General features: G+C 46.1%; 2 protein-coding genes across 3 annotated transcripts in view; one reads left to right on the top strand and one right to left on the bottom strand.

Annotated features, from left to right (window-relative positions):
* The window catches only part of OXTR (oxytocin receptor), a 465,983-nt gene that overhangs the window by 189,128 nt on the left and 249,536 nt on the right, over nt 1–27,319 (top strand). The window lies entirely within an intron of this gene.
* Nucleotides 579–27,319, bottom strand: part of GRM7 (glutamate metabotropic receptor 7) — a 219,935-nt gene continuing 193,194 nt past the window's right edge. The window contains exons 9-11 of one of the 2 annotated variants that reach the window (XM_052678345.1): nt 27,008–27,254; nt 22,510–22,602; nt 579–1,676 (exon numbers count right to left, since the gene is read on the bottom strand). In XM_052678345.1, coding sequence (XP_052534305.1) covers nt 22,532–22,602; nt 27,008–27,254 — 318 coding nt within the window. In that variant the 3' untranslated portion in view covers nt 579–1,676; nt 22,510–22,531. The remainder of the gene's footprint in view (nt 1,677–22,509; nt 22,603–27,007; nt 27,255–27,319) is intronic. The other variant, XM_052678346.1, reaches the window with a different exon arrangement.

The following is a 27,319-nucleotide window of genomic DNA, read 5'->3' as shown; positions in this document are numbered from 1 at the left end:
TGTCCCACAGCTGTCAGAGTCTCTTTTGATGCTGATTAACTTCATCAGTATAATTGATCAAGTTGTCTAGAGAAAATGGGAGGCTAAATGCTCTGCAAAGCAATCGTCAGATGTCACCCAAAGCAGCTTCTGCAGGTGCTGTGCTGCAGTCTGAAAGAGCTTCCTCTCACCTCTTGTCGCAGAGCTTTTCCTTTCCCCCCAGCTCTCTCAACAATTGCCCACTAGATTGACTTTGATTACTTGTTGATTTAACTGCATTTCAGAGTCTGTTGGAAAGAATATCCTTGAACGTCACCAAGAAGACTCCAAAGCTGAAGGGAGCACTCGAGCTGCGAAACATAGAGAGGTGAGGTGGGCTCTGTGCGGCTGAGCGTCAGCTCCAGCCCTCAGTCTAGGTCCCAGCACTTCGCACTGCGATTTGCCTTTTCCTTCTTTCCCTCCCCAGCCTCCCTCCTCCCACTCTTCTCCCACATCCACGGCTGATGCGATGGGGTTGTGCTGGTGGCCCCTCAGAGCCCCGAGGGGTTGGGATCTCCAGCAATGTCACGAAATAAAGTGTAGTCACAAGGGGGAAGGGGGAGGGAGCAACTGAAAAAATATATTTATTGGAGTAAATAAAAAAAAGTTAACCAAAACCCTTTATTGATACATTCTTGGATAATATCACAAGATTGAGAGAATGGAAAGGAAGGGAGGAGGTCGCGGCAAAGATTGGTTCCACTAAATTGGCACATAAGCAGCAAGATTAACGAAATTACTTATTACAAACAGTATAAAACATACATGCTTTGTAAGTCCTTACCACACTGGTCAGTCATGGTGGGGCATCAACAAAGAAAAACCTCAAGACATGTAAAAGCCATATTCTTCCTTCCAAATACCATAAGAATTATTGAAATTATTGCAAAATAGTCAGATACCTTAAATAAAATAACAAAATAGAACACAAATACAAATATCAAACATAAATTATTAACATGTACCATAAAATACATTACTGGCATGCATTCCAAATATCAAGACCTGTACCAGAACTCAGCAAAACTCCCATCTGCATCCTCCGCAGCCATCGACGTGGGGGGCTCACCTGGCCAGCACAGTTTTTGGTCTTTAAATTCTTTTTTGTTTCGTTAAAAAAAATACATGGATGGCGGCGATACAATAGTAACCATACAGGTCACGTACACAGGCCTTTCGGATCCTTAGGTTGTGTTCGTTTTGACGCGCTAGGTCTCAGAGTATTGGGCCTCAATGAAACTGTGCATTCAAAAAAAAAAAAACAACCAAACCCAAAACAAAAACAGTGACCCGGAAACAACATGGATGGCGGTATGCAAAAATCCTCACAAACTGTACAGAAAGTTCAAAAACTCGCAGTCTGGAAGTACATAGAAAGACAGAACAGCCCCCGTGAGTCCTCGCAGTGCCGGGGAGCGCTCCTCCTTGCCGTGGGCTCGGCAGCTCCGCGGCGGAGCAGGGCCAGGCTGCAGCCCCCCGCCGCAGCTCCCCGCGCAGCGCACGCCGGGCTCACGGAGCGGCCGTGGGCAGCAGCTGGCGGCGGGGCCGGCTGGAGGCCCGTGCCGCAGCGCATGGAAGTCCTCTCCGTCCTCGCGCCCGCGGCCGGGCTTAGATAACCAGGTTGTTATAACTGACGTACTTCTTTTTTGCAGCGGGGCCTGAAAGACAAGTGGGAAACGGTCACTGGAGCGGCCGGCGAAGGCCTCCCTGGGGAGGCTCGTTGCTGTTCCGCCGGTCAGGAGCGCGGAGCCGACCGGAGCCCCCAGAACCCAGCGCTGCCCAGTGCTCAGCACGGAGCCCTTCCCTCGGCTGTGACCTGCTGGGCACCCTGTGATCCCGCGTGGGATTTCAGGACTTTTTCCAGCAGTGATGACATGATGACATTCTCTCCAACTTCTTGCATCTCCTGGGCTAGGAGTTGGCTTTCTTGTGGGGGGGGGAAAGTGATTCTTGTTCCAGATTTATGACTTCTGGGATTTCTGGGGGTCAAGGCACCAGCTTTCCTAATTGTGGCCCTCAAATTAAATCCTTTTGCACACATTAATTAGTAAAAGCAGCCAGTACCTGTATTGTGAACAATGCTACCCACTTCTGTCAGTAAGTTGCAAATATTTGCAGCTAAATACTGAGCAAAATACAGTGCAGCACCCTGGTAGCACTGACAGCTTAGGGACTTGGATGGCACGCTCTCCATCAGGCACGTTAACAAAAACATCACAGCTTATATGCAGATTCTGTAACGAGGATGTGACTACATGCCCTGAGCTGATGGGGTTTTGAATTGAACTGCGTTCAGCAACTGAAGAAAAGGTCTTCCTCTGCTAAAGAGCTTTATTGCATTACTCTGAAACTCCACTTATCTGTTCTACCATGCTCTACACAACAGTCGCTGCTGTTTGCTCAGTCAAGGCCAGATCCTGCAAAATGCTGATCTTCAATTCCCATTAACTGCTCTGGGGTGTGAAGGTGTTCAACACACGGGAGGATGAAACTCATTATCCTGCAAGACTAGACCGCAAATATCCAATAAACTATGGTATACCATTAAATGCTGAAGAAAGGTAAAATGCAATTGGAAAAAAAATGTGTAATCAGGAAACGGGTTGCAAAGTAATTACACGTATTATTTTGTGATCTACTTCAGCTTTATCCATTACATGCTCCAATTTCAAATAGCAGCAGAGTTCCTATAATAGAGAACAACACTGTGATACTCCCATGGCTGGTTCGTGTAACGTCACCTCTCCATCGCTTACAGGGCTTTCACTTTACCATCCAGCAACCCTGAAATTTTGCTTAATGAGTTTTCTCCTAAATTCTACCACAGCATCTCATCTCTCATTTTCAATGTGACAGGAACCACCAGTGCCAAGTGAAGTCACCTTAGAAATACTTTGATTGTGTGTACTCCTGTCAGCTCTCTGTGAAAAGATGAGCCCCATGCATCTCAGTCCTAGACAATAAAATTATTTCTGGAACTGCTCTGTTTCAACAGAAAAATGTACATGATAGAAGTATCACCCGTAATGCTGATAAAGCGATTAATGGAAGCTTCATGGTAATTCTAGGAGAGCAAAGATGATCTTCCTTGTTCTTAAGACTGTTCTTAAGACTGAAGAGACCACATCTCTCGTTACGCAGCTGCTGCATTTCACAGCTGCTCCTGCACTGACGCCAGGAACTCAGAGCCCAGCTGAAGCCTTCCAGAGATGCTCCGATATGAAGACATCAGGAGAGCGACCGTCTGCCTCGATAATGAGTGTCAGCTCTTCATTACCATCGGGCAATTAGCAGCAGGTACAGATTTGATTTTTCTCAAAGAAATTAATTTACATGAAGATGAGGAATGCTAATGAAACATCAGCATTACCAGCACTCACCATGCTTTAATCCGTGATACACGAGCATGCCCTGTTCTTTAACTGGGAAGCAGATACAGATCTCATTCACCATGCTGCTGTTCGAGTTAGTAGACAACGGCTTTCCAACAATGAAAACAGATTGTCTTCTCACAAGTTACATATACATAGTAATTAATATGCATATAATTATGTCAACCTCAGCTGGCCACTGACTTGGCTGTACTGGAGGTGGGCCAGTAGCTGTGCTATGCAGAACGCACAGCGCAGGATGGTAGCTCCAGTGCAGAGACACACACACCAACTGCAGCCCATTTCCTCAGCTCAGAAATAAGCAAACAAGCCAAGTGAGCAACGTGGGCTGCCAGCTATTCTTAAATACCGGCCGCCCTGAGGAAAGGAAACATTCTGGACACAGATCGACTGCTTATTTGCACATGTACTTCCTCTTGAAGAATTTGTAACTTGTAATTTGTTTTCAGAGAAGGCGACCTCCTGCTACAAGAAGCTACATGTTGCTGTTGGTGACAAGGGTCTTCTTTCTCTAATTGTGGTAAATGGCAACAATGTTAGCAGGAGAAGAATGCAACGCCATCTATACAGACAGGAGAGCTAAACTGCAAACAGCCTCCAGGCTGGGGCCTGACATAGGTAAGCACCTCACGCAAGCGTTCACACACTTGTCAAACACAGCACAGCACAGCACAGGGCTCTTCAGCTCCCACTACATTATGCCTTAACTTTGCTCCACTTAAATGGAAATTGCTTGGTCCACGTTACACTGGAAACCACTGGAGGCTGTCACACTTCCAAAAGGATGTGAAGATTTGCTCCAGGGATGCACAGAATGCTGGACATGCCATGACACATTACTGCGACAGAAGGACGGGGCAGTTCTGTGAACATTACGCTTATTCTCAATATGAAAGTAATCAGAAACTTTCAATGAGCAAGAAGTCAAGAGCAACACTTTCCAGTAAGGTCAGAAATGGAACTGACACACGATTTGCTAGCAGCTGGACTGCTGGGAGCACAGAGAGGCACCTCAGTCACCACAAAGCCCCGGCATTTCATGGCACAGCACTGACTTTAAGGATGAGACTGCATTCAAGATACCAACAAGCGATGCCTGCAGACATTAAATGACAGTCGTTAACTACTGGTTGTTGGTAGCTTGTACGCAACAGCCTTTCCCAGGAAGCAGATTCCCACCCTCCTCACATGCAAGCACTTCAAGCTGCCCTCACACTGCCTGCAGCTGAGCAACCCAGTGGGAAGAACATGCCCACAGCTCACTGCAGCTTATGGCAATGAAGACGACCTGTCTATCTGCACAGGGAAAATAAACACTACTTATTCAAAACACAAGAATTTATCAGAACTCTTCCTTTTTCAGCTACTATCCAGCCTGCCCAACGGGCAGTGGTAGCCTAGACTGATCCTCTGCCATAAGTAGATGACAGAAATCAGAGTGACTGTATCGCCTGTGCCAACAACATATAAAAAACAAATACATAGAAGGAAAAATCCTCTTTGGATGTATGTTTCATCACTTGACTGGTTTTCATTATCTTGAGCACAGGCCACAAAGAAAGCTCCCAGAGCATCCAAAAGCAAGGCAGATCTGTCAATACTTGCTCAGAGTGAGATTTAATCACTTTCACTTCAATTTTATGCACATTTGTTAACTCTTCCAAGCTTAAAGAGGAGAGATTTACAGTGCAAAAGATGAATTTTATTGCAGCCTACGGGCATCTCAGGCTCTTAAAGATATGAAACATTGTCTTAGTACTTCCAGCACTGAGCAAGAGCTGACACTGTGATGGCTACAAGCTTGGATCTGCTCTGATTTCCTTTGCAGTCGTTGTGGCAGATCATGCTTACTTCTCTTTTTACACTTTCTTAATTCTCGCCTGGAAACCAGTACCATCCATGTCAGGTAAAGCAGCAGCTGGTGATTAAGCTCCACTTCTGGCTCATCCGACAGAGAAGTGGACACGTGTGGTCCCTCCCATGGCTCTGTGCTGAAAAGCAGAGCTGTACACACGCTGCCTTTAGCCGGGCAATACATGAGCAGGAACTGAGAGCAACAGCCCTGAATACTTTCACACGCTCACCACAAACCTGACAGAACCTAAATTTAATAGCTAAATGAACATAAATCGTTACACCACGTTTTCACATCACTCCCGTTCTGTTCGCGACCATCGTGTTGGCAACGTATCCATAACAGGTACCACCATTCCACAGTAAATTCCTGTGCTCAGTGCCTGTGTTGGTGGGCTGCTGTTTGTCTCTGAACTGCAGCCCGAACTGCCTGACTTTTACACAGATTATTCAGAACCTCATGTTTTAATAATGGGATACGAATATATTAAATTACAAATATAACATGAGTTAAAAGAGTGTTGCTCCATAATTGCTTTACAGCCTTCTCTTCCCATACATTGCATCGCGTTTAGCTGTCACACGTCCTTGTCACTCTCAGCAAAGCAGCAACAATTAGCAGTTCAACACTGAGCACAGCCATAAATATCAGTGCTCGGAGTCGCGGAGAGGTTTGTCAGCAGATCAAGAAATACAACAGGGAGTGAGAAGCTGCTAAAGAGATTGCTTCTTTTTCCCCAGTCGCTAACTTACCCGGTACCTAAAGGCCTGATGGCAGCCTGCTGACAAGTGCAAAGGTGAGAAGGGCTGACTGTGCTGCCCAGCAAGGAGATATGGCACTGCCACCCCCCAGCCCTCCAGCTCCTGACAGGAGACCCCCACCCAGCCCTGACATACCTGGCAGGCCAGTGAGAAGACAGAGTCCTGCTTGGATAACAAATACCATGGGAATGGGTTCTTTCTGTCTGTGTGACTTTATCAGCCACCTGTCCTTCAGGAAAGCTCCTGAAGCATGGTGGAGAAGTGCTTCTGTTAAATATGGGCAAAACATCATAGTCTGCAAAGCACTCAGCTGAGCATTTGAATAACTTTTAGTTCTACTTAAAAGCCTTGCTGAATTGCAGTACACTTGACAGCAGCACACTAAGAAGAATGCAAGGTTTTATTTATTTTCTAATATATGCAGGATATATATCTATTCTGATGAGCACGGCCCTCCAGATTCTGCACATTATGCAGAACTCCCAGCAAGGGCTGCTTGCAGAGTAAATGCACTTTGGAAATTAATAGAAGAACAATTATGTAATAGAACTGTATAGATTTATACAGTCATCATGTATTTCTTTAGCTGCTCTTGTGACACGCTGTGCATTACAGCATGTATTACTAATATACAGCTTGTAATCTCCATGAGATGCTGTAAAATCAAAACCAGAATGAAAGTGGGTGGTGTCAATTATATTTTAAGTTTGCCTTTACTTTTTTTTTGGTTGGTTTTCTTTTCTAAATTCCTCAGTAAGATTTTATCCCTCTGCTTTGCTTTCAGGAGCTGGTTTTCTTCCTTCTTTTGGCCAGAAATGGGAGGGATGCCACCATGAAGTTCTGCAAGCAACCAGGGCAGGATCTGCCCCTGCAAGAACCAGAATCCCCAGAAACTCCACTTCATCCCCATCTCTTTGGGATAAATGCAAACTTCCAGTACAAGATCACTTCAGTTCTGTTGGATATCATTCATTGGGAACGCTGCTGATTTCATACAGCGCTCATGCCGCTGCCTCACCCTCTTGTAATTTAAGCTAAGGAACTCTTAGGAAACATGAGGTCAGACATCAACGAAGGATGTGCTGCGTATGACAGCAGCAGTAAAAATACATGGAGTGGCAGCCAGAGAGAGAGGCCTGGGGCTGGCTGATCTTCCAGAAGAGAAGGCGTCTCCGAACAGCGTAATTAGTTCATTAAATGCCATCAGAGAGGACGGAGGGACGGACGATGGCCGCAGGATGCTGAGATGAGGGCCTGCAGGTGCTGCCCGGCTTCCCGTTTCACTTCCACCAGCTCCAAACCCAAGTGTGTTTTTTAAGTGTGACAATCGGTACATTCTGTGTGAATCATTATCAGAGGCACAAGACCCTACGCTGTCACTGCAAATAGGATCAAATTAAGCAGCCGCAGACACGGAGCACAAAGCTGAGAAGGAGCTGAAATGGCAGAAATGGAAATGGAGCCAAGTTGCTTAGCAACCGTCCCCTCTTCCCCTGGATTGTGTGGGCCCTGAGACACCCGCACTGCCAGCAGCTGTTGCTTGTAAGGTGAAGGAGAGCCCATGTTGCCGTGTGCCAGGCAGCGCCGCGCCGACCAGCAACATGTGCCACGCACGGCAGGGCCTGCTCAGCACAGCCAGGCGGCTGCAGTGCCACGGCCGTTTGCGTTCCTAAAAGCGGGGCAGCTCACCTGGCCAGGATGGTCTTCTTCAGAGAAAAGTCACTGGGAATGTGGCACAAGGAAGGCTCTTCATCTGCACCAATTCCTTCTCCAGCACCAAACCGAAACCCTCACTCGCACTGTAGTGATGCTCCAGAAACCTCAGGCTGGGCATGCAGGGTCATTTCTGAAGGAACGCACCAGAGTTTAAACGCATCTCTCTGTTCCCATCTATGAGCGAAAGGGTTCCATTTAGGAGGTCGTCAGATTGTTGGAGAGGCTGCATTTTCTTCATTTACTTTGCTAATGAATAGCTTCCTGGATGGATGCGGTTTTGGAGGCATTCATCTCAGACTCTTCTGTAGAGATAATGCTAAAATCCACTTGTGTGCTGAAGTGATGCTTGCCTTGCAGCCCGAGTGGCCAGCATGGAGTGCAGCACTGGGGAGGTGCTCAGCTGGAGGGCAGCCCTGAGAGGATGCTTCTGCCTGGGCTCTGGTCCTCTCTTAAGAATTCAGAGTTTTGTTCAATGCTAATCTCTTCTCAAGTTTTATTCATTTGATTGGAAGCGCTGCAGGGTGCCAGGAGATAATAGCAATAAATAGTAAATAATAAATTTCACTAGGTGTTACGAAAAGCTTTAAAGTCTGCCACAGGTAATTTGAATATTTCCATCAGGTGTTCTTTGAAAGATGAGTTTTGCTAACAAGCACTTTCCAGTGCCCTTATGATATTCGACTTGGCTTTGCTGAGGTTCATTAGGTTGGAAGACGCATGCAAAACAAGGCTGGAAAAACTGCCCTCCTCAGCCCTGCCTGCACACTGCAGAGGAGGCAGGGCTGCCTGCAGCAGGTTGGCATGCAGAGGAAGTGTTCCTGCTGCTTCACATACAAAGTGTTATCTGTGAGATTCCTGCTAGCAGGGAGAGAGAAAACACATTTATGTAGCCGGGAAGATGAAAGTCTTGCCTTTTTCTCATATATCCATATAAAGCAAACAGCTTGTGAAGGAAAACCAACCCAAACCCACATGCACAAAAACTGTGTAAAAACATGCAATAAATTTTCTGAAACAAACTTCTTTAAATTAATTATGAGTAGCTGATAGGTGACAATAACAAAGCTACTGCTCCTGAAGCCACTCACTGCGTCCTTCAGGACGTTGAAGATCACCACGTGGGTACCTGCAGACACATTTGCTCCAGGCACTCCACCAACGTGCCAGGATTGGTCTGAGTGCTTTGAGCAGAACCCAGCTGGTGAGGAATATAAGAGTGAGATCACCGTCTCTTGGGAAGCAAAAGTAAGCAGCCTTTTAAGTAGCCCACGGTTGAAATTCATTCACCTGTTGCTGCTAGGAACACATGCGAGCATGTGCTGAGAGTTCACCTGATGGCATGGGAAGTGGTGAAGAAAATCTTAACGCTGCCTGAAATCACTACAAGTCAGATTGGACAACGTCAACGAATTTTACCTTGTGTAGCCATGTACTAACGAGGGGTCACAAAAACACCAAATGCTTCAAAAGCAACCAACAGCAAAGCCACCAAACAAGCCTCCCCCACAGTAATTCAGAAGGACAAGGCCAGCTTCTCTTCTGGCTCAGCTCTGCAGCTCCAGCAGGATGCTGCAAGCCAGACATCCAGCCAGCCCACCCAGCTGCATCACCACTGCCATCCCAGTCTCACTTCCAATCTGCAGAATGGTGGTAATGTTTATAAGCTCCTACGTCCAAAGGCAATCACAAGGTGAATGCTAATGCCCAGGCATGATGAATAAGTGATTAATGTCAGCAGAGCACAATCAGAAGAATAGCCTAAGCAGTCTTGCACTTCTGAGCTGTTTTACATACATTTGATAAAGTGGATTCACCTGGTTCACCTCTGCTGCTTTCAGAATGCAATTAATAACGAAACAATTACTTCCAATTATTAGAATAATTACACTTATGCATATGCATACAAACGTAACATACACAGCAGGGTTGGCTCAATGCTGCGTGCATATTTCTATATGAAGAACGTTCACACATTCCTGTTTACACAAATTTATTCCACACCTAAACGTGTCGCATTCTAACCAGGGCTAGATGCTTCCTCCAAGGCTTTTTTCTTATTAGCCCTTTCAGCAGTGGATATTTACCCTGTGTATTATACAGCCCCCAGGCAAACTCAGGCTGCACGGCTGGCGGAGTGGATTATATAGCTGCACTTCAAGTGAGCCCTGTGCCCAGGGGACTGGCAAAATATCGTAGCGCGTAGTGCCAGGGCCATAAGTAACAATTACAAATATCCACTATAATGGATTCTTTTAACTAGGATTGCTTTGAAGTTCCCAGAAGGATTTAATAGGAAGAAAAGTACGACCTTGCCAGTTCCCCAGAGCACACTGGGATTTGAAGAGGGGTTTTCTTTAAGCAGAAGTCCGTTTAGCCTATAAGGATTTCAAGTACTAACTGCTACCAGAGGTGTAGAGTTTCAGTTCATCTTTTTTTCTTTTTTTGGTGAGAATAGAAAATGTATCTGATAGGAAGAATAATAACGACAGCTCCTGGGTGAGACAATGGCATAGCAAGAGGAAATCAGCTCAGGCCAAAGTGGAAACGACCCGGTATTTTTATAGCCTAAGATGGCTTGTAAGAGTTTGAGTAGATAAAATGTGTTTGCATTGTTGTTCTGCAGATGTATTAGACTGAGACCAATGGGCTCTTGAATTTTTTTCTTGATAGAGAAATGAAAATTCTAAGCTCAGCCAACGTAGAGAAAGCAGCTGTATTAGATGGATGCTTGCCACACAGTACAGAGCTGGAAAATTCTGAATAATCCCCATTAATTTCGGTGAAGAAGGCTTTACCGAGCGAATCCCAGAAAGGATGAGGTGCTTTTCACACTGATCACTCCAAAACCCACAAAATGATGTAAGGATAGTTTGCTAAGTCAGTACGCACCATTGCTCTTGGCACTCTCCTCTTGAGCAAAAGCAAAGATTGAATCACGTACCTGAAAGTCAGGCACATTTTCATACGGTGCATTGGGTAAATGATGAAACATCTCTCGCACGCTGACTTTGAAGTCACAGCTCCCAAGCACAAGGGGAAAGTAATACAAGGGGACGCACTTGGTAGTTTTGTCTAATGATGAAGGGCAGCCCTTACTCTTCCCTAACTTTGCCCACTGGACAGCAAATGCAAACTGTGCAAAGATGAGCAAGGAAAAAAACCCAACAGAACGTGGCACAGACCATACACAGCTCATTTTTATGACGGCTTAATGGTGAACTCCACTCTCAAGTTCCACCTCTACAGGCCAGAGCAGCGCTGCGCTCTGTGGCTGAAATCCCGCTCATGCAGAGTTATGGGCAAAGCACCTGCTGGTTCCAGCAAAGTCAGGGTTGCTCACAAGAGAAGTTTACAATACAGTATAAAGTTATTGCCTTCTGACAGGGTTTCTATAGCATCTTTCCACCTGGACAAAGGGAGAATTTCTGTGTTTCTCATGCTTTTCTGTATCAAACCCACAGCCATCCTCCCTGCAGCCAAACCCGCAGCAGCACTGCAGGACAACTGTCCTTCCTGCTCCAGATGCTGCTGAGGAGCACAGAGTGCAATGCCCTGATGGGAGATGTGCATACAGCACCAGTAATGCTGAGTGCTACAGGAAATTCACTGCTCTGAAGAATATTATAAAGACACGTACCTGTATTAATTCTGATCAGATCTAAAAATAGGCTATAAATGGAAGATGAGAGACAAATTCCCCCTTTGCAACGGTAAGAGAATATAATCATTTATGAATATTTACCAATGGAAGTGATAGTTCTATGGAAACACACAAAAGCATGTCATTTATTTCTCTGCTTCTGAACTGCTTATGCTGATAACTCTGTCAGAGTCAATAAACTCCTTTTGTTGAGCTGGAAAGATGATCTAAACTACCTGCAGTGACAGACACTGCTTTCAGCCTCCTCAGGACTGTGCTAAAAGATAATTTTTATCAGCCACACCTTCGACTACTTTGCAAGATATTATTAAGGCAGATGCCTTCAGAGACAGACTCAGAGGCTGCTGTCAATGTTAATTTTCCCATCTGAGCTGTTAGAGGAAAACATGACTTTGTGTCAAAGAACAGAGCCCGACAAATAACATTTACAGCTTGAGAAAGCATCATGTTTTTGCCAGAAAGATGCCTGTAAGACTGAGATTTTGAGTCAGGTAATAACATTGCAATAAAAGAGGATTAGTTTTATCCTCCTAAATAAAAGCACAAACCAACAAAATATTGTACCACCGAAGAGCATCAATCTTGAGCATGTTTGGCAGCACCTGTCTCCTATCTCCTACTTGTTCAGCTTTGCAGATAAAAACTTCTAGGTCAGGTGAGGTTTGAAAGCATCTGCAATACTGGGCTCTGGGATCAAAGAATAAACAGCAGAAAGCCTTATCAACGTTTCCAGCAAATGAAAGATTGCAGAGAGGCTTTAAGAAGACCTTGCAGGAAGAGCAGTCACGACTCGCTGGAGCATCAATGCTCTTAAGATGGGAGATGCAGCAAAGGGATGGGGTCAGGGAGCAGCGCCCCCGACCTGTGCAGATAGGGCAGAGCTGCTGCCTGAACCTTCCTACCACCACATTCCCAGCACTGCCCTGCTGGCAGCACTGCCCCAGCACAGAGCAAACAGGAGCTTAAGAAACGGACTTCCAAATCTTTATGAGACGGTGGCAGGGAAGCAACAAAACTGATTTGCATCACTCTTTAATTGGAGCTGACAGTAGAGAAAATACACTAATTTCAGCTACAAGTGAAATGCTTCTGTTTGAATGCTGTTGACTAGAAAGATAATGAATAGTAGCAAATTATTTTCACCTGCTTAAAACAAAGCAATTAATAGTACTTTGGTTATCTCACCTGGAAAGCCAGGCTCTGCTGAGAGCTGTTAAAGCCGAACGTGAAAACAGTTTGCATGAAACATAATTAAAACTATGACCTGAGTGATCCTCTGAAATGTCTCAAAGGAGCCCTGAGTCGGTGCTGCAAGAAATGATTCCTCTCTGCCGCCTTTCTTCCTGATGCTGTTCCTACACAGACCGTTCTGTCCTGCCCAGAAGAAACATTTCTGGTGCTCTTGCCTAGGAAGCACCATTTTCCAGTCAGTCCCCATCCTGGAAACCTCAGCACTTTTCCACGCTAACCATTTTCTCTCTTACTGTCACAGTCAGTAAATACAGCTCTACATGTGCAGCAACTCGGATTCGTTCAACGATCAAACTGCTGAAAATACTTTCATAATTAATCACTGTACTTAATAATGATCAAGCAAATCAGAATGCTGTGCAGTTGCTAAACAAGAGGAACTTAGGATTGAACAACATGCACTTATTTTTCCTAAAGAAACCTGTAGCCAATAACGGGTTTCACACTGAGTCAAAGTACAACGGTGTTTACTCTTTACAAAGGACTCCATTACCTGCTCTAACCTTCCCAGCTCTCCTCCTGCCTTCCTGTGCCCTATCCCCCACGCAGCCTTCAGCACAGCAGACGTGTCCTTCTGCAGGCAGACGGAAGCCTTGCAGGGCCCTGGGTTCAAACAAAGCAATCCATTTCCACCATACAGCTCAGGCGCTCAGGGAGTCAAAATCCAATCCAAGATCTGGAAATGCAAACTGCTTTTTTGACAGAAAAATGAAAATAAGGTGACACCTGATGAGAAAAGTTTCGGCGAGTTTGGATTTTGGCTCAAGTCAATCTCCCCATCAATGAGCTGCCCATCATGCACGTTCCTCAGCAAACACAGCCCTGTGCCTGATGGACATGGCAAGGAAAGCAGGCAGTGGATCAAGACAGACCAACTGAGGCACTCCTATACGTGGAGAAAAACACAACACAGCACTTTAAATAATATCCCCTTAATGCTTTAGGATTCGGCACACCAGCTTAAAACACACAAATTTAACCAAGTTAAACCACAGGCCTCTTGGCATGGGAAATACGTACAGATACTTTGATGGTTTCACAAAGAATGCATATGTGTGCGTGCTTGTTAGTCTGCCTGGACGTCTGGGAATCTGCACTGGAAAGCAAAAGAGGACACACACACACACAGCACCGTTCCTCCCGCGTGGGAGCTCTGAATGACTGCAGTACCATGCAAAAGCACTGCGTGCCCCTGCCTTCCTTGTCTTCAGTTTGCCCTGCTCCAGCCACCTGGCAGGGAGCTGCAAGTAGCAAACAGCTTAACAGGAAAACCAAGGACATTCATGAAGTGCAAAGAGGCTAAGTTCACTGGAATATTTATTCATGCTGTATAATTCTGTAATACCAAATGTCTGACAAAATTATGTTTTGAGCTGCAAGGCTCAACAGCACCATTTCGCTGCAATCAACGTTTTCTTTTTTTTTTTTTTGCAGAAAGTCTTGATTTCAAATATCTCGAAAATGTTTAACAGCTGATATTAGCAGGAGCGCAGATTTAATACAGGGCTCTTTATTCTGCCGACACGATAAGCATCGTGACAAGGGGTGTAACTATGGCAACTATTTCCCCCTGTTCTCCACAGAGCTGCAAGAGCAGACGTCTCCCTTGATGCAGTGCCAGATGTCCCCCAGGTAAGCCTCAGTGCTGTTACAGAGCAGTCACTGAGCAGAACCACAGATCCCAGGGCTGGAACACCTTTCTTTTCTATTTTGTGTTTCAGTTGTGTTTCATGGGCATTTACACGTATTTAGATATGAGTCTAATTCTCCTCCTCTTTATGACCATGGCTGGAAAGCAAAAACATACCTCCTTTTCCTTTACTGTCAGAGTTCAGAACAGATGAACTCATCGCAAGCTCAAAACACTGATTTTCTTGAAGAAAAGGATGCTCTCCTCTTTAATGTATCAGCATATGTTGCTGGAAAGAGACACAATTTCCTTCCCTGAAGCTAATAAAGAGAAAAAACACCACTGCTTGGCAGAGATGCTGGATGTGAAACCGGTGCATATTTGCAATATGAGAGATGCACTGAGAAAGACCGATTTCTCATATGCTATTTATTTGTTTTTCTTACTGGCCCCCAAAAACACAAACAAAACCAGGCCCCTTCTGCACAAATCTATTCTCTGTTTGCTATCTGTGTCAACATAAAATAATATCTATCTCGTTTTACAGCACAGTTCAGTGTCAGTGACAAACACTCTGCTCTACCTTACGTTCTTTTTACTCATGTGCTCCTGCAGTTCATCAGCAGTGCCATTTCCAGGCGCCGTGCTGAAATTCTGCATGGGTTTGTTTTTCCCAAGGATGACAATATCCATCAAGGCTTGAGAAAAAACACCAAAGATACACAGCTGCACGCAGGAACCTGCTTGGGTAATGCTACCTGCGTGTCATGGAACCAAACCAGGAATCTTTGATGGCGGTTCCTCAACCAGAGGAATGGCAGCTATCACAAACATGGGTATTTGGTTTATTCCCCCTGATTCTCTGCCCCTCCCATGAGTGGCTGTGAGGTTCTGAGCAACCGCAGGATCAAACCACAACAAACATGCAAAGGAAAATGAACGCTAAAAGTGATTCTTAAGGTTATCTTTCAGTTTATCTGGCAAGATCTGGGTCAGACTTGTGCTCACAAGCATTTGTAACTGATATGAGCATCACTGAATCTCAGAGCCTAAGTGCCTCCATCACGCACGGCTTACACTGTAAAGCAGTACAAAAATCTGACATGGAATTGAAGCGACTAATTGTTTGCAATATAAACAAGATGACAACCAATAGGACTAAAAGCATGGTTGAGGTTAGTAAAAATACTTCTTACAAAGGATCCAGACAGACCTGCACATGAGAAGGACATCTGTCTCAAGAGAAGAAAGCTGCAGCACACACCCCATACAGTGCCTGATGGACTTGGTGCAAACCAAACAAGGAGGCACAGCTGTCCCACAGATGGGGCTTCCTCGCATTCCTGGTTGGAATCTCCTGTCCACAGCCAGGACTTTGGTGTAAGAAACCACTGAGCTACTTGGCAGCACTTACAGTCCTGTCACAGATGGGACTCCTTGTTTTGGTGAGCATGGGCTGCAAGGAGCCTGAGGCTCTGCTTCCAGCTCGGGTGACATCTCCAGCAGCAAAGCCAGCAGGGCCCCGTGGAGACTCACAGGAGGCAAGCCCAGAGCAGAGCCTTTCTCTTAGCTCCTGTAGGCAGCCCTGCACTGCCTGCATCCCACCCTGCCAGCCCCACGCACCCATCTGCCCTCTGCTCTCTTTCTATGGGGAGGGTGATGGAGGAAGTGCCCTCACAGCAGCTCAGCTCATGAGGACTTTTGTTGACAGAACTCCACTGCCACATCCACTCGATCCTGTTCCTTCAGCGACAGCTATGAACAGACCTCCTCCTTATACCAGAGGGGAAAACTATTTAAGTCACTCATTTAATACAGGTTTTGCACCTAACCTTATCATCCATATAGATTTCATCACAAATGGAAGTCGTTCACTTCTAAACCAGATGTTAGATGCCCTTAAAATAATTCATATCACCGTCCTCCCCTCCCACAGCATGTGACAGCTGCTGTGGTGCTGATGGCTGCAAACCATTTCGCAGGAACAGAAGCAGGGCTGCTTCACGGCTGTTTTAATTCAGCACAGAATTTGTTAAGGAGAAGAAAAAGAGGAAAAACATCTTTCCTTGGCAAACGGGAGAATAAATGTGTGTCCCAGGGGCGTGCTATTGGCTGCCATTGGCCAGAGCTGGGCACAACGAAGTGTGTGAGGGAAGAAATCCCCCAGCGGGACCACGGAGCTGCAGGTAGCTGAGTTACAGCACAGAACGGCCACCGAGCTGCAAATTTAAGCATTGTTGCTGCACTTCACAGCCCATTAGAAACATCCCCAGGGCTCTGCATCTCCAGCATCCTGAAGGCCTGTCCTTACTGCCCTCTCTGCATCACAGGCCCTGACCCCTCGGCTCTGTTATCCAGCCCTGTGTGAACAGCAATCATAAATGCAATCACTGCACTGCAATAACGGCGGACAAACTGAAATGGCTGCAAAACAAATACATGGTCCTCAAAAGTCACCAATTGCAAATCAGATCAAGAAAACACGCAAAGGTTCTAAATCGGAAAGTCTCAAATTCAGCTTCTTCGCTTTCTCTGAAGCCACAACAGAGCACAAAGCTCAGCAGACAACTCCTTCCATCTTCCACTTACCGGCTGTTACCTGCTCTCTTCTAAAATCTCTTTTCCTGCTACTTTGGGCCTTTGTATCCAGTCGGGTTTTGCACTGAGGTCACAAACAGGCAGCTGTTGGCAACAGTTGCACTGTATTCACAGCAGAAGCAACACTTCCAGGAGCAGCCATCTCAAAAGCTCTACATGCTATTGTAACGCTTCCCATCGCTTGGGGGGGGGGGGGGGGGGGGGGGGGAGAGAGAGAAACGAGTCAGGGCTCAAACATTCCCGGTCCCAGCCGAGGGCAATCGCAGTGCTTTCAGACAGGTTGAGCTGAGAACGTCCAGCCTTATCTCATAATCCTGCTTCTCTTTCTTTTGACGCCTCATTAACATGGATGTGAGGATGGGAGTGCAGCAGCTGCATGTGAGAGCAGCAGCAAGGCAGGGCTGGCCTGCTGACATCCACCCTCCTCAGGAGGGGAGATTCGTTATAACTGTATGGATGACAAGAGAGCCAAATATCCTTGTATTTCACTGATATTATGGCTTAGGAATTTGAAAAATTCTCCCAGAGAGGATGTGAGGATGAGCCAAAGGGATAACTCAGCACTGCTAAGAGTTTGTCAGGCAAGAAGTGAGAGTGGGGACTGGGCCAGGAGCTATAGCAGCACACATGCAGAATCTGCAGCTTGCTCTTCTTCCAGATTTCCTGGGAGAAAAGATCACAGAAAAGGACAAAGAATGGAACAGAAGAGGAATGCTAATGCTAATAAAAGAATTAATGCTCATCTGTGTCTCAAAGATATCTATCAGCTATCTACATTTGTCATAATCAAAGCATCTACAGTCAAGAATAACGTGTACAATGAGCACTGTTCAAACCTCACACTACAGGGTCATTATTTAAGTACTTAAAGGATTCCATCATTTTTCTGCAGAAACAGACCAACACCTCACCTGTTTGCAGCCTTGTATCATAAAAGGCACGAGACAGCCTGTAAAACATCCCTTGGGGAGCATGCAACAGAGTGGATGTATGAAAGCACATCACCAGCACCAGCACCAGCACCAGCATTACAGGATGGGCCCTGTCCTTGTGCATGCAAACAGGAGGGCCTGCTATGGGCTGCAGGCTTTGTGCCCACCTGGGTGCTGCAGGATCCCAGTGTCCCACTGCTCCTTCCTGCTCTGCACTGCCATACACACAGCTTCTCCAGCAAGATTTCCTGCCCACATGATAGCAGTAAGCAAAATAAATCTTATAAGTAACTCGAGTCCAACAGTGCTTGAAGCCAAAAAGACAAAACTTGGCTTCACCAGACCTGCCTTCAAGCCTCGGTCAAGGTCTAGTTGCATCAGATTTATTTCTGAGAGGTTTTAAAGGAAAGCTTTAAATAACTCAGACTTCTCTCAGCCATACAAACTGTGGTGGTGGCATAAGAAATAGTTATTCACCGCAATGGATACCCTTCAAATCTTGAAACATCATGAGAGGAGTCCAACTTTGCACTGCTGAGGAGAATCATTGCAAAATCACTTGTACAGCTCATAAGACGTTTAGAGAGAGAATACTTCCTGGCACGGCCTGGCTGCTGGGCAGCAAGATGCTGCCACGGATGTATGAAACCTGAAGGAAAACATTGATTCAAATTGATATTGAGAGCTTGAGAGATGGGTAAAAATTGTAATGCAGACGGAATGCATAAACGCGAATTGTGGGGTGGTGAAGGATGGGGAAGAAGGTATGTTCTTAGACAGAAATTCTGCTTCTTTTTCTTTATTAAAGAGGGAACCACATTGGACGTAGCTGGGCTCAGAAAATAGGTGTATACATAAGTAATTTCTGAAATAAATACCTCCATTTCAGTTCCTAGCTGGAATTTGCAAAAGTATGGGAGCACAGGGGCTGGATAAAGAGCCCTGCTTTCATCTCTTGACCACAGGCATGTCTGCAACAGGTCCTGACCGCTCCAGAGGCAGCTCAGCAAAAACAGTACGTACTGATCGTGAGAAGAGGGAGAAAAATCATTTCTGAGCTGTAGGAAATGGATAATAAAAAAAATCTCCTGTAGTCTGCAGTGTGGCACAAGAGCAGAAAATCCATCTTACTCAAAGATGCATAAGAATTAACGTCGATAATATTTAAAAGATTCTAAACTTCGTTAAATGCAAATGACAATTCAAACTGTTACAAAAAGAAACATTGTTGTTGAGTCTTTCACAGATGCTACCATTGCTGCAACTTGCTCGCAAACGGGAGCAGACAAAGCCTGGCCATGGTTTGAAGGACCATCCGACAGACAGCAGTGCCCAGCAGCAGTCACACCGGCCCTGACCCTGCAGTGATGCAGCTGAGGTGCAAGAAATGTTCCCCATGTCCCATTTATTGCCCAGCTCCTTGTGCCAAGTCCAAACCAAAAGAAAAGAGCAGCTCAAGGATCAGTTAAGAACGGCAGGAAAAACACTCAGGTTTTACAATAAAAAGTAACTGAAACCAAAGCGCAAAGCTGCTGCAGAGGAAGCAACTTATAACCCCCAACTCAAGTTTCAGTAGTTCAATCGTTCAGATCAATAGTTCAGAACGCTTATTTTCCTCAGCTAGAAGAAATGGGGGAAGGCTGTGTTATTCAAGAACAGATCCTTCTCACCAGGGGGTGAAAAAACCAACTTTACCTGAAAAACTTGCTAAATAAGGAGGTTAATTTGCTCATGCATTTGGTGCCTGAGCCCCTCAGGCATGAGATCATATCATTTGGAATCCATCCTCCACACAGGGTGCTGCAGCCAATGCACAGAAGGTGATTGTTCGGATGCAACCGTGCCTTGCTTATAAAGCAAGCATATCAAGGCTAGGAGAAATCTATGATAAATGTCTATTTCTCAGTAAGTTATTCTAGAATATAAATAAATGCAGTGAAGACCTATCAAAGTCTTTCACTTATCAATTTCCACTGCGTATTCTCATTTCTTAGCAGTCGCACTGAACAGAAAATCCTTCAAGTGAGGTTAAACACAGAGCACTATTTCTTGGGATGAAACTAGTGGGATTTAAAATGAAAATGGTGCTTCAATCTAGAAAATAATGGCTCTCCGCTGCACCCTCTAAGGCGGGATGAGCTCTGCAGCAACCTGCAGTTTGGACACGAAGCTGCCAGGTCCCATGGACGTTGCTTCCTGCACAGCCCCGGGGCTGCTTGACCTGTTTGCCTCTTGCAGCACCAGCAGGTTGGTCTGTAGTCACACCATGGCTCACCTCATTACTGCACAGTCTAAGCAATGGCACATGCATCGCAGAAGCACAACCAAGAAATGCAACGCCTTCACGTAACGCGGTGCTGCACACACCTCACCAACGATTCCAGCACTTTGCAATCACCATGGAAATTCCTCTACATACAAATTGAGCAAAAAAACCAGCTTGTCAAGCAGAGGAAAGCCTTGGGAAGAAGAGGGTGTGCACAGGTGCTGGGAGGTAAGTGCAGTTGAGCCTGCAGTGCCCTGCAGAGCTTGCAGCCTGCTCCATGGGCCAGCCGGCCACAGGCAGCACCCAGCTCTCCCAGACTGGCACACAGGGTGAGGTGGGGGAACCCCAGCACGAACCAGAAGGGGTCCATCTGCTCCATGTAAGCATCTCGCAGCCCTCGCTGTCAGGAGCACCAGGCCGGGCTGCAGACAGGAGTGCAGCACTTGTGCACTCTGTGCTTCTCTGCCTCATTTGGGCGATGGCGATTTGTCCTCCTGACCCACAGACTGCGTGGAGTTTTTCAAGCCCTGTATTTTAATCAGTCTCACCAGGAAAGAAGTCCTATTTGTCACTCAAAGAAAACGGTTTAAAAGCATTATAAACATCCTTCCATGCAGCATGTAGAAGAAATTGATAGAGTCAAGCAGCATTTAAGCACCATGTTCATACTGACATACAAACATGTTACTACCAAAATAAAGTCAATTTACAACTAAGTTGATGTTTTCCCAATATCACTGCTTCGCTTTTAATGTAGCGTCGTGTTCTTTGACTTTTTTGTTTTGTTTTATATTATTGGAAAAGCAAGCCAAAACACAGCAGAGCTCCAGCAGCCAGCCCAGCTGGAAAGGAGCATTCGTGAGGGCAGCAGAGAAAGGCACCCAATGCAGAACTGCTGCAGAGCGGGCAGATTTCATGGCTCCGCACAGTGCAGATCTCAACACCTGAACAAAGAATCTGAGCAAAGAATCTGAACGGCCAACTGCCTTTTGTAGGGCGTGGATGACAAAACCTCTGTGCCTCTGCAGATAGTGGTTCCTTCCATTATATGGCAGTGTTACATTTACCTTTATAAAACCTGTTTTTGGAAACACGTCGGCTCCTAATGCCTTACATTTTAAACACTTTTCAAAGGTTTTACACAAAAAGATGATTTCTCCCAAGATTCACAGTCTCTCATAGTCCTGCTCTCCTTCCTTTAGCAACGTCATCTCCATGTGGTCACCTTTTACTCTTTCACATTACATTTGCAATGGCACTCTGAGCGTTTCCTCCTCCCTTCCAACTACTCTCATATTTCCCTCAACACCAACCACCAACCTTCCAGACTTCAGCCCTCAGCTAAGCCAGTCGTTCTGATGCTCACACAGAGCAGCACACCTTAAATAAGGCTTTCTGCCAGAGCTGGGCAAGTTAGAATAACAGGCATGATTCAAACACAATAAAAAGCAATTTGAACACTTCACAAGAACTCAAGCTGAATTGAAACTGGAGCTGTGGCAATTTACACCAGCTAAGGTTATTAGAGCCGGGTTTTATTTTTGCCCTGTGACTCAGTGACTCAATTCTAGCAACATTCCTACCTTTGCTGATACAAGTTCCCACCTATTAGGGATAAGCTCAACACGGTTTTGAAAGCTGTATATACAGCAATTTCTTCTAGCCCTGATTGCACAGCACCACAGCAACCAGGGCAGTGCCTCTCAGACCTGGCCAAAGCCTCAAAGGAGCAGGCAAAGCTGGATGAGCACACACAGCTGCGGATATGAGAAATAATTATTAATGGCTGTTAGCTTCTCTTTCCCCTGATTTCACTAGAAAAACAGCAGTTTCTGGTTCATGGAGTCACAAAGACGACATCAGTGCAAGAGATGACCACGCAGGCAGTCACAACACTTAGAAAAAGCCAGCCCTCAAAAATTGTTCACTTGTGGTTATTCAGAAGCAGTCACCTGCAGTGAAGGAAAAAAAGTAGTTTGCAAACTTATTCTGGGGCAATTTACAATGTAAAAAAGAGTGCTTGCACATCCACATCTGTTATTTCCACACTGCCAGGCAACCCCAAAAGCATTCTGTTAGCGGCTCCATCTGATTGCCATAATCACATTTTGGTGGTTTAGAGGTACTTGAAACAATGTGAAAAAGGACCAAACGCCTCCAGAGGGTTTCCTGGGACCCACATCCCATGGGGGCTGCAGGGCCCACCAGGCTCCTGCCCTCCTGCAGCACTGGCTGAGCACTGCCCACTTCTGCTCTGCCCTTCCTGCAGCACGCCCTTTGCGTGGGTGCTTTTGGCAGAGGATGTGTGAACAATTTTTAAGGCAGACTCTTGTTCTGACGTAGCTGCACTAATGCACATTCCTCATTTATTCATGTGAGACAATAATTATTTGAGAATAAAGTAATAGTAAGCTAGATTTTTTCCTTACCTTTTTGGAAAGCAGGCAAAAGCTATACAGTAGGTGGAAGAGTGTACCAAGTAACAGACTTTTGAACACTCTTTCTTACTGGTGGTATGCAGTCTACAGGAAAAGTAAATACATTGGTATGTACAATGCATCTGTTCACAATAAACTCTTCAAATTTTTCCCTGTCATTGGAGCCATGATATTAATCTGACCAAAAAGCTCAGAGGAGAGCAGTACACCGATATACGAAATTAGCTCTGGGCTGGGAATAAAGGAACCAGTTCATAGAAGTTTGGGTACCTCTGAGCATGAGAGCAGCTGCTCACAGCAGAGCAGATCTGGTTGAATTTTTTCCTCTCCCCTGAACAAACTCCAGAGCATTTTGGTTTCTATTTAACATTCCCCGGTCCTTCTGCATCTCTGAGCTCACTCTTGGTTTCCTCAGCATCATTGACAAGCGTTTTAGTTTCTTCCCGTCAGAGAATGGAAGAGGCAATGTCATGTCAGTGATGTTAAGAATCAACACGGATGAACACACGAGCAGAGCAGAGCGCAGCACGGCAGCATTTGCATAGCAGTGTTTGTACATCTGCAGAGATGTTTGCAACCCACGTTTACTATTCACACTTTACTGATGACAAAGTCAATGTCCATTCCCAACACATGGAGAAAAACGAGGGCTGACGTGCCCTGTTCTCATCATCGTGCTGGTCAGAGTTAGGAGGTGGCAGCAAGCAGGAAAGCAATATTCTAAAATGGAAATGTTTCTAGAAAAACAGGCAGAGATTTCACTTCACTCCTGGAAATTGAATCAACTGCCAAATAGTTTCTACTTAATGCTAAGGAGAGGAGAAAGCAAAAAAAATAAAACCATTTTGAAGATGCTTGAGTACGTATTGAGTCCTCAAAGCTCCTGCTAACTTGAATGCCCACAGGCTTACAGTGCTGCTGAAAATCGGATCCTTCTAACGTTCAAATCTTAACCTTCATGGCTGGCACACAGGGACTCAATCCTTCACTGCTTCTCACCAGATTTCAGCACAACTCCTCACATCTCCTCCTGCATGCTGCCATTCCTTCCCAGCTGCTCTTTGCCACATGGGTGTCCTCAGCTTTGCCACAGAGACGCTGCACACCTCCTGTTGCCTGCACTTACCAGTGGGGTGCAACACATCTCTTGGCCTCAGGGCTTTATCAGCATAGCACAAAAGAGCAAAAGATGAGGATGAACTTGTCCACAACCACTCTCATTGATGGTGAGCAGGAAGATCTGCTGGTCCAGCCCATGAGAAGCACAACCTCCTTATTATCGAACAACTGAGATGCTGATTTCCCCATTGCTGCGTTTGGAAAAGCCATGAATTAAGGCAGGTTGCTAAGGAGAAGGAATAATTACATGTAAATCTCAATACAAGTTAAGCATGGGTTGGAGGTTCAAATGTTTTCTCAGAGTCTGACACCACTGTTGCAGTAGAAACAAACGCAGAGTCCAGCAGGAGCACCACTACCAGCTCAGCTTCAGGAGCGACGAGAAGCATCTGCCCCAGCACAGAGATCCACCAAGGACACACAGCACAGAACGCACTCATTGCACAGACAGAGCTGCTGTGCCCCTGGTTTCTGCTCAACTTCGCTGTGCAACGTTTCAGAGGCAAACATGCATTAGCAGAAAAAAGCTGTTGGATGAGTAAAAGCGTGCCCATGGCAAATGGAAAACTGGAATGATTAAGAGAGTGACAAAGTCCCAGACTGAAAAGCGGGGCCTTAATATAACCCACTCAGCATGGAGCCCAGGTCAGGGCTCGGGGGCTCAGCCAGTGAAATTTCTCTCTTCTGAGACATCCTGAAGCAAAAACTGCAACACAATGGATCCTTGCTCCTCCAACAGGGCAGGACATGGGATCGCTGCATTTCCAGTGGCTTTCCAGCCACATTAGTGTGGTTTCTTCTTCTATACTGGCTCTGCAATCCCAGCTTGAGCCCACCTCTCCTAAGCACTGGGACCCTGCCCACCCCTGGCCATGTCCCCCACTCCCCAGCCCAGCTCGCAGTGGGGCTCACAGCCAACTCTGAAAGAGCGAAAAAGAGACTCATTTCAGGTATTCAACAAACTGCTCCATAGATGTACACACAGAATGTTGTCTCATTAGGGGCCTGATTGACATCCCACTGAACACCATGCAAAGCTCCCATCAGATGTAGCAGTGCTCTGTGGGGATGGAAAATGTACCCTGCTACTTCAAGTACAGCAGTAGTGCATTTCATTTGATCTTCTAGTAGTATATATTAACATACATGCAAGGGATGACGTAACAGTGGGAGGTGCACCATGTAATATGAACATAGGTTGATACATGTATCTGTGTAATTAATTAGAAGTTTTAAAAGATAACGTTCTCTGCAAATGTTACAGACTGAAAAGCCCAAGATCTGCAGAAAACCATTTAACGACTGCACACGTTCTGACTGGCAAGCTCTTACAGGCAAATGTGTACTCTTCTGAGTCCTATATGTAAACCAAGGAGACCACAGAAAGCCCTTTCCTGTCAGCTACTTCAATTTCAAAGCTGGGGTGGCATCTCTCCCAGCAGACTGTGCACAGACTTCCCAGCAGGGCCAACGATTTGGGCTGGAAGGTGGGATTCTTAGGGCAGAAACTCACACATCGTGCAGGGGAGGAATCCACCCCTCACTGCCTCTTAACAGCACATCTTGGCATACAGTCCCTGGGTGTAAAAATGATTTTTAATAGGAAATATGGAGGTTTAACTGAGTCCTGGTTAATAAAAATATTTCCTTCCAGGGAAAAATGTGACTGATTTTGAGAAGGGGAGGAAAGAATCCTCCGAAGCCTGGAAACAGCAAATAAATGCAGCTCAAGAGAATGAGACCAGAAGGGGAAACCAAGAGTGTGAAACCCCCAAACTGCAGTCCCACAGGGCAACGCTTCTGTTACCACACTGAACATTTCCACATTAGAACTTTTTTTTTTTTTTTTTTTCTTTTTGCGTGTTTTATCTCTTTAAGTGCAAATTTTTAGATTTTTTTTTTTCTTTTCTGGAGGAGAAACTCACCCCAACTCATTGGACCTGCACAGCCATCAGCGCAACGCAGTTCAGCGAATCCAACTCTCTCCTATCAGCCCTCAGGGCCTGCTTCCCTCCTCACCTTTCCTCCTCCTTCCCTCCCCCCCCCCCGGACAACACACAGAGGAGCTGCTCCTCATGCAGGAGGGCTCAACCCCAGCATCATAGCTGAAGAATTAGGGGTGGAAGGGCAGGGCTGCTTCCTAGCAGCCTTTGACAGCCATGCAGTGTAGCACAGTGTTCTGCAGCTCCCACTCTGGCTACAATACCAAATATAACACCAATACCCTAACACAGAAGTAGATTTATTTCCTTGAGCGGTGAAGGTTCTGCTCAGAGGAGGCATGATACGGTCCTTCATTTGTTAGAAACATTTCCTCGCTCCCTTTTGATTCTGCCAGAACTGTGAGACAGTTCACAGTTACTGAAGGCAGATTCTTTTTTTTCCAGTCAAAATATGGTTTCATAGAATCATAGAGCGGATGGGGTTGGAAGGGACCTTAAAGATCAGAGTTCCAACCCCTGCCGTGGGCTGGGTGCAGGGCAGGGGCAATCCATCCACCAAGTGAGCATACCTGTATGATAAGGCATTGCAGAAACAACATGCAGGGGTGAATACAGGGAGGAAAAGTGCCGTGACAATAATTTGCTGGCTGCTCCCACTTTGCTTTGACAGCAGAGTTTCTGCTTTGAGGCAGATATTCAGACAGCAGTTTAATAGACAAGAAGTGGCAGAAATTGCATCAGCAAATGGATAAACGGATCACAGGCAGGCAGAGGGCATTCCTCCACATTCAGATCTGGTTTTCATAAAAACTGCAGACGTGCCCAAACCTTTCCACTATGCTGCAAAGTTGTGCAGCTGTCTCCTTCCTCAGCTCCCTCCAGATTCAAATGGAAATCAAATATATGATGGCCTCAGTATGTAATTTTGTGCTACAGTATACCATAGTACAGGCATTGAGGAAATTGGCAGCATCTTTTTGATCTGTTTTCCTTTTAAATCAGTGACAAAATTTGCATTCGGTTTTACAGGACCGGATCAAGCCCGTACATGGGAGCCTTCAAGGATGGTGAAGATTCTGGCAAAGAAACTTTGCAGGAGCCATAATTGTATCTCAGGTTAACGGGGCTCCCACTGAGCTCAGTGCCTGTCCCTCCTCCCAGCCTGCAGGGTTTGCTGTGGCACAGGCTGGAGGTGCTGCGGCACCTGAGGGCGCTGGCACAGAGGAGGGGAAGGAGGAGGTTCCCTCACGTGCTGCCAACCGGCACGACTCAAAAAGCGAGGAGGAAAGAGAGAAATTCGCGCAAACCGAAGCTGGGCCATCAAAAGTCTTGAAATGCAAAGGGCAAACGGCACGGATTCCCCAGGACTCCGGCGCTGCTCAAGGTCTCTAACGCGCGCACGGCACGAAGCAGAGCTGAGTACTCACTGTTGGGGTCCACGTTCTCGCAGAGCTCCGTCTTGGCCTCGCCGTTGGGCCTGTCGCTGGGCTTGTGTGAGAGCCGGGACGACATGGTGGCGGCCGTCACCACGGCCTTGAAGCTGCGCTTCCGCTTCTGCACGTTGAGCTCGGGGTGGAAGATGATGATGTACACTTTCGGCATGTAAAGCATCCCCAGGGCCACTGAAGCACTTAGGTTCATGGATATTGTAAGTGTGGTAGTTTGTATGTAGAGCTAGGAGACAGAACACATGAGGCACTGTTACAGACCAGACAGGGCAGCAGGCGCAGCGCTTACAG

Source organism: Tympanuchus pallidicinctus, unplaced genomic scaffold (genome assembly GCF_026119805.1).
Source record: "Tympanuchus pallidicinctus isolate F22 unplaced genomic scaffold, pur_lepc_1.0 scaffold17, whole genome shotgun sequence".
Lineage (NCBI taxonomy): Eukaryota > Metazoa > Chordata > Aves > Galliformes > Phasianidae > Tympanuchus > Tympanuchus pallidicinctus.
This window is presented reverse-complemented; position numbering and strand designations above follow the sequence as displayed.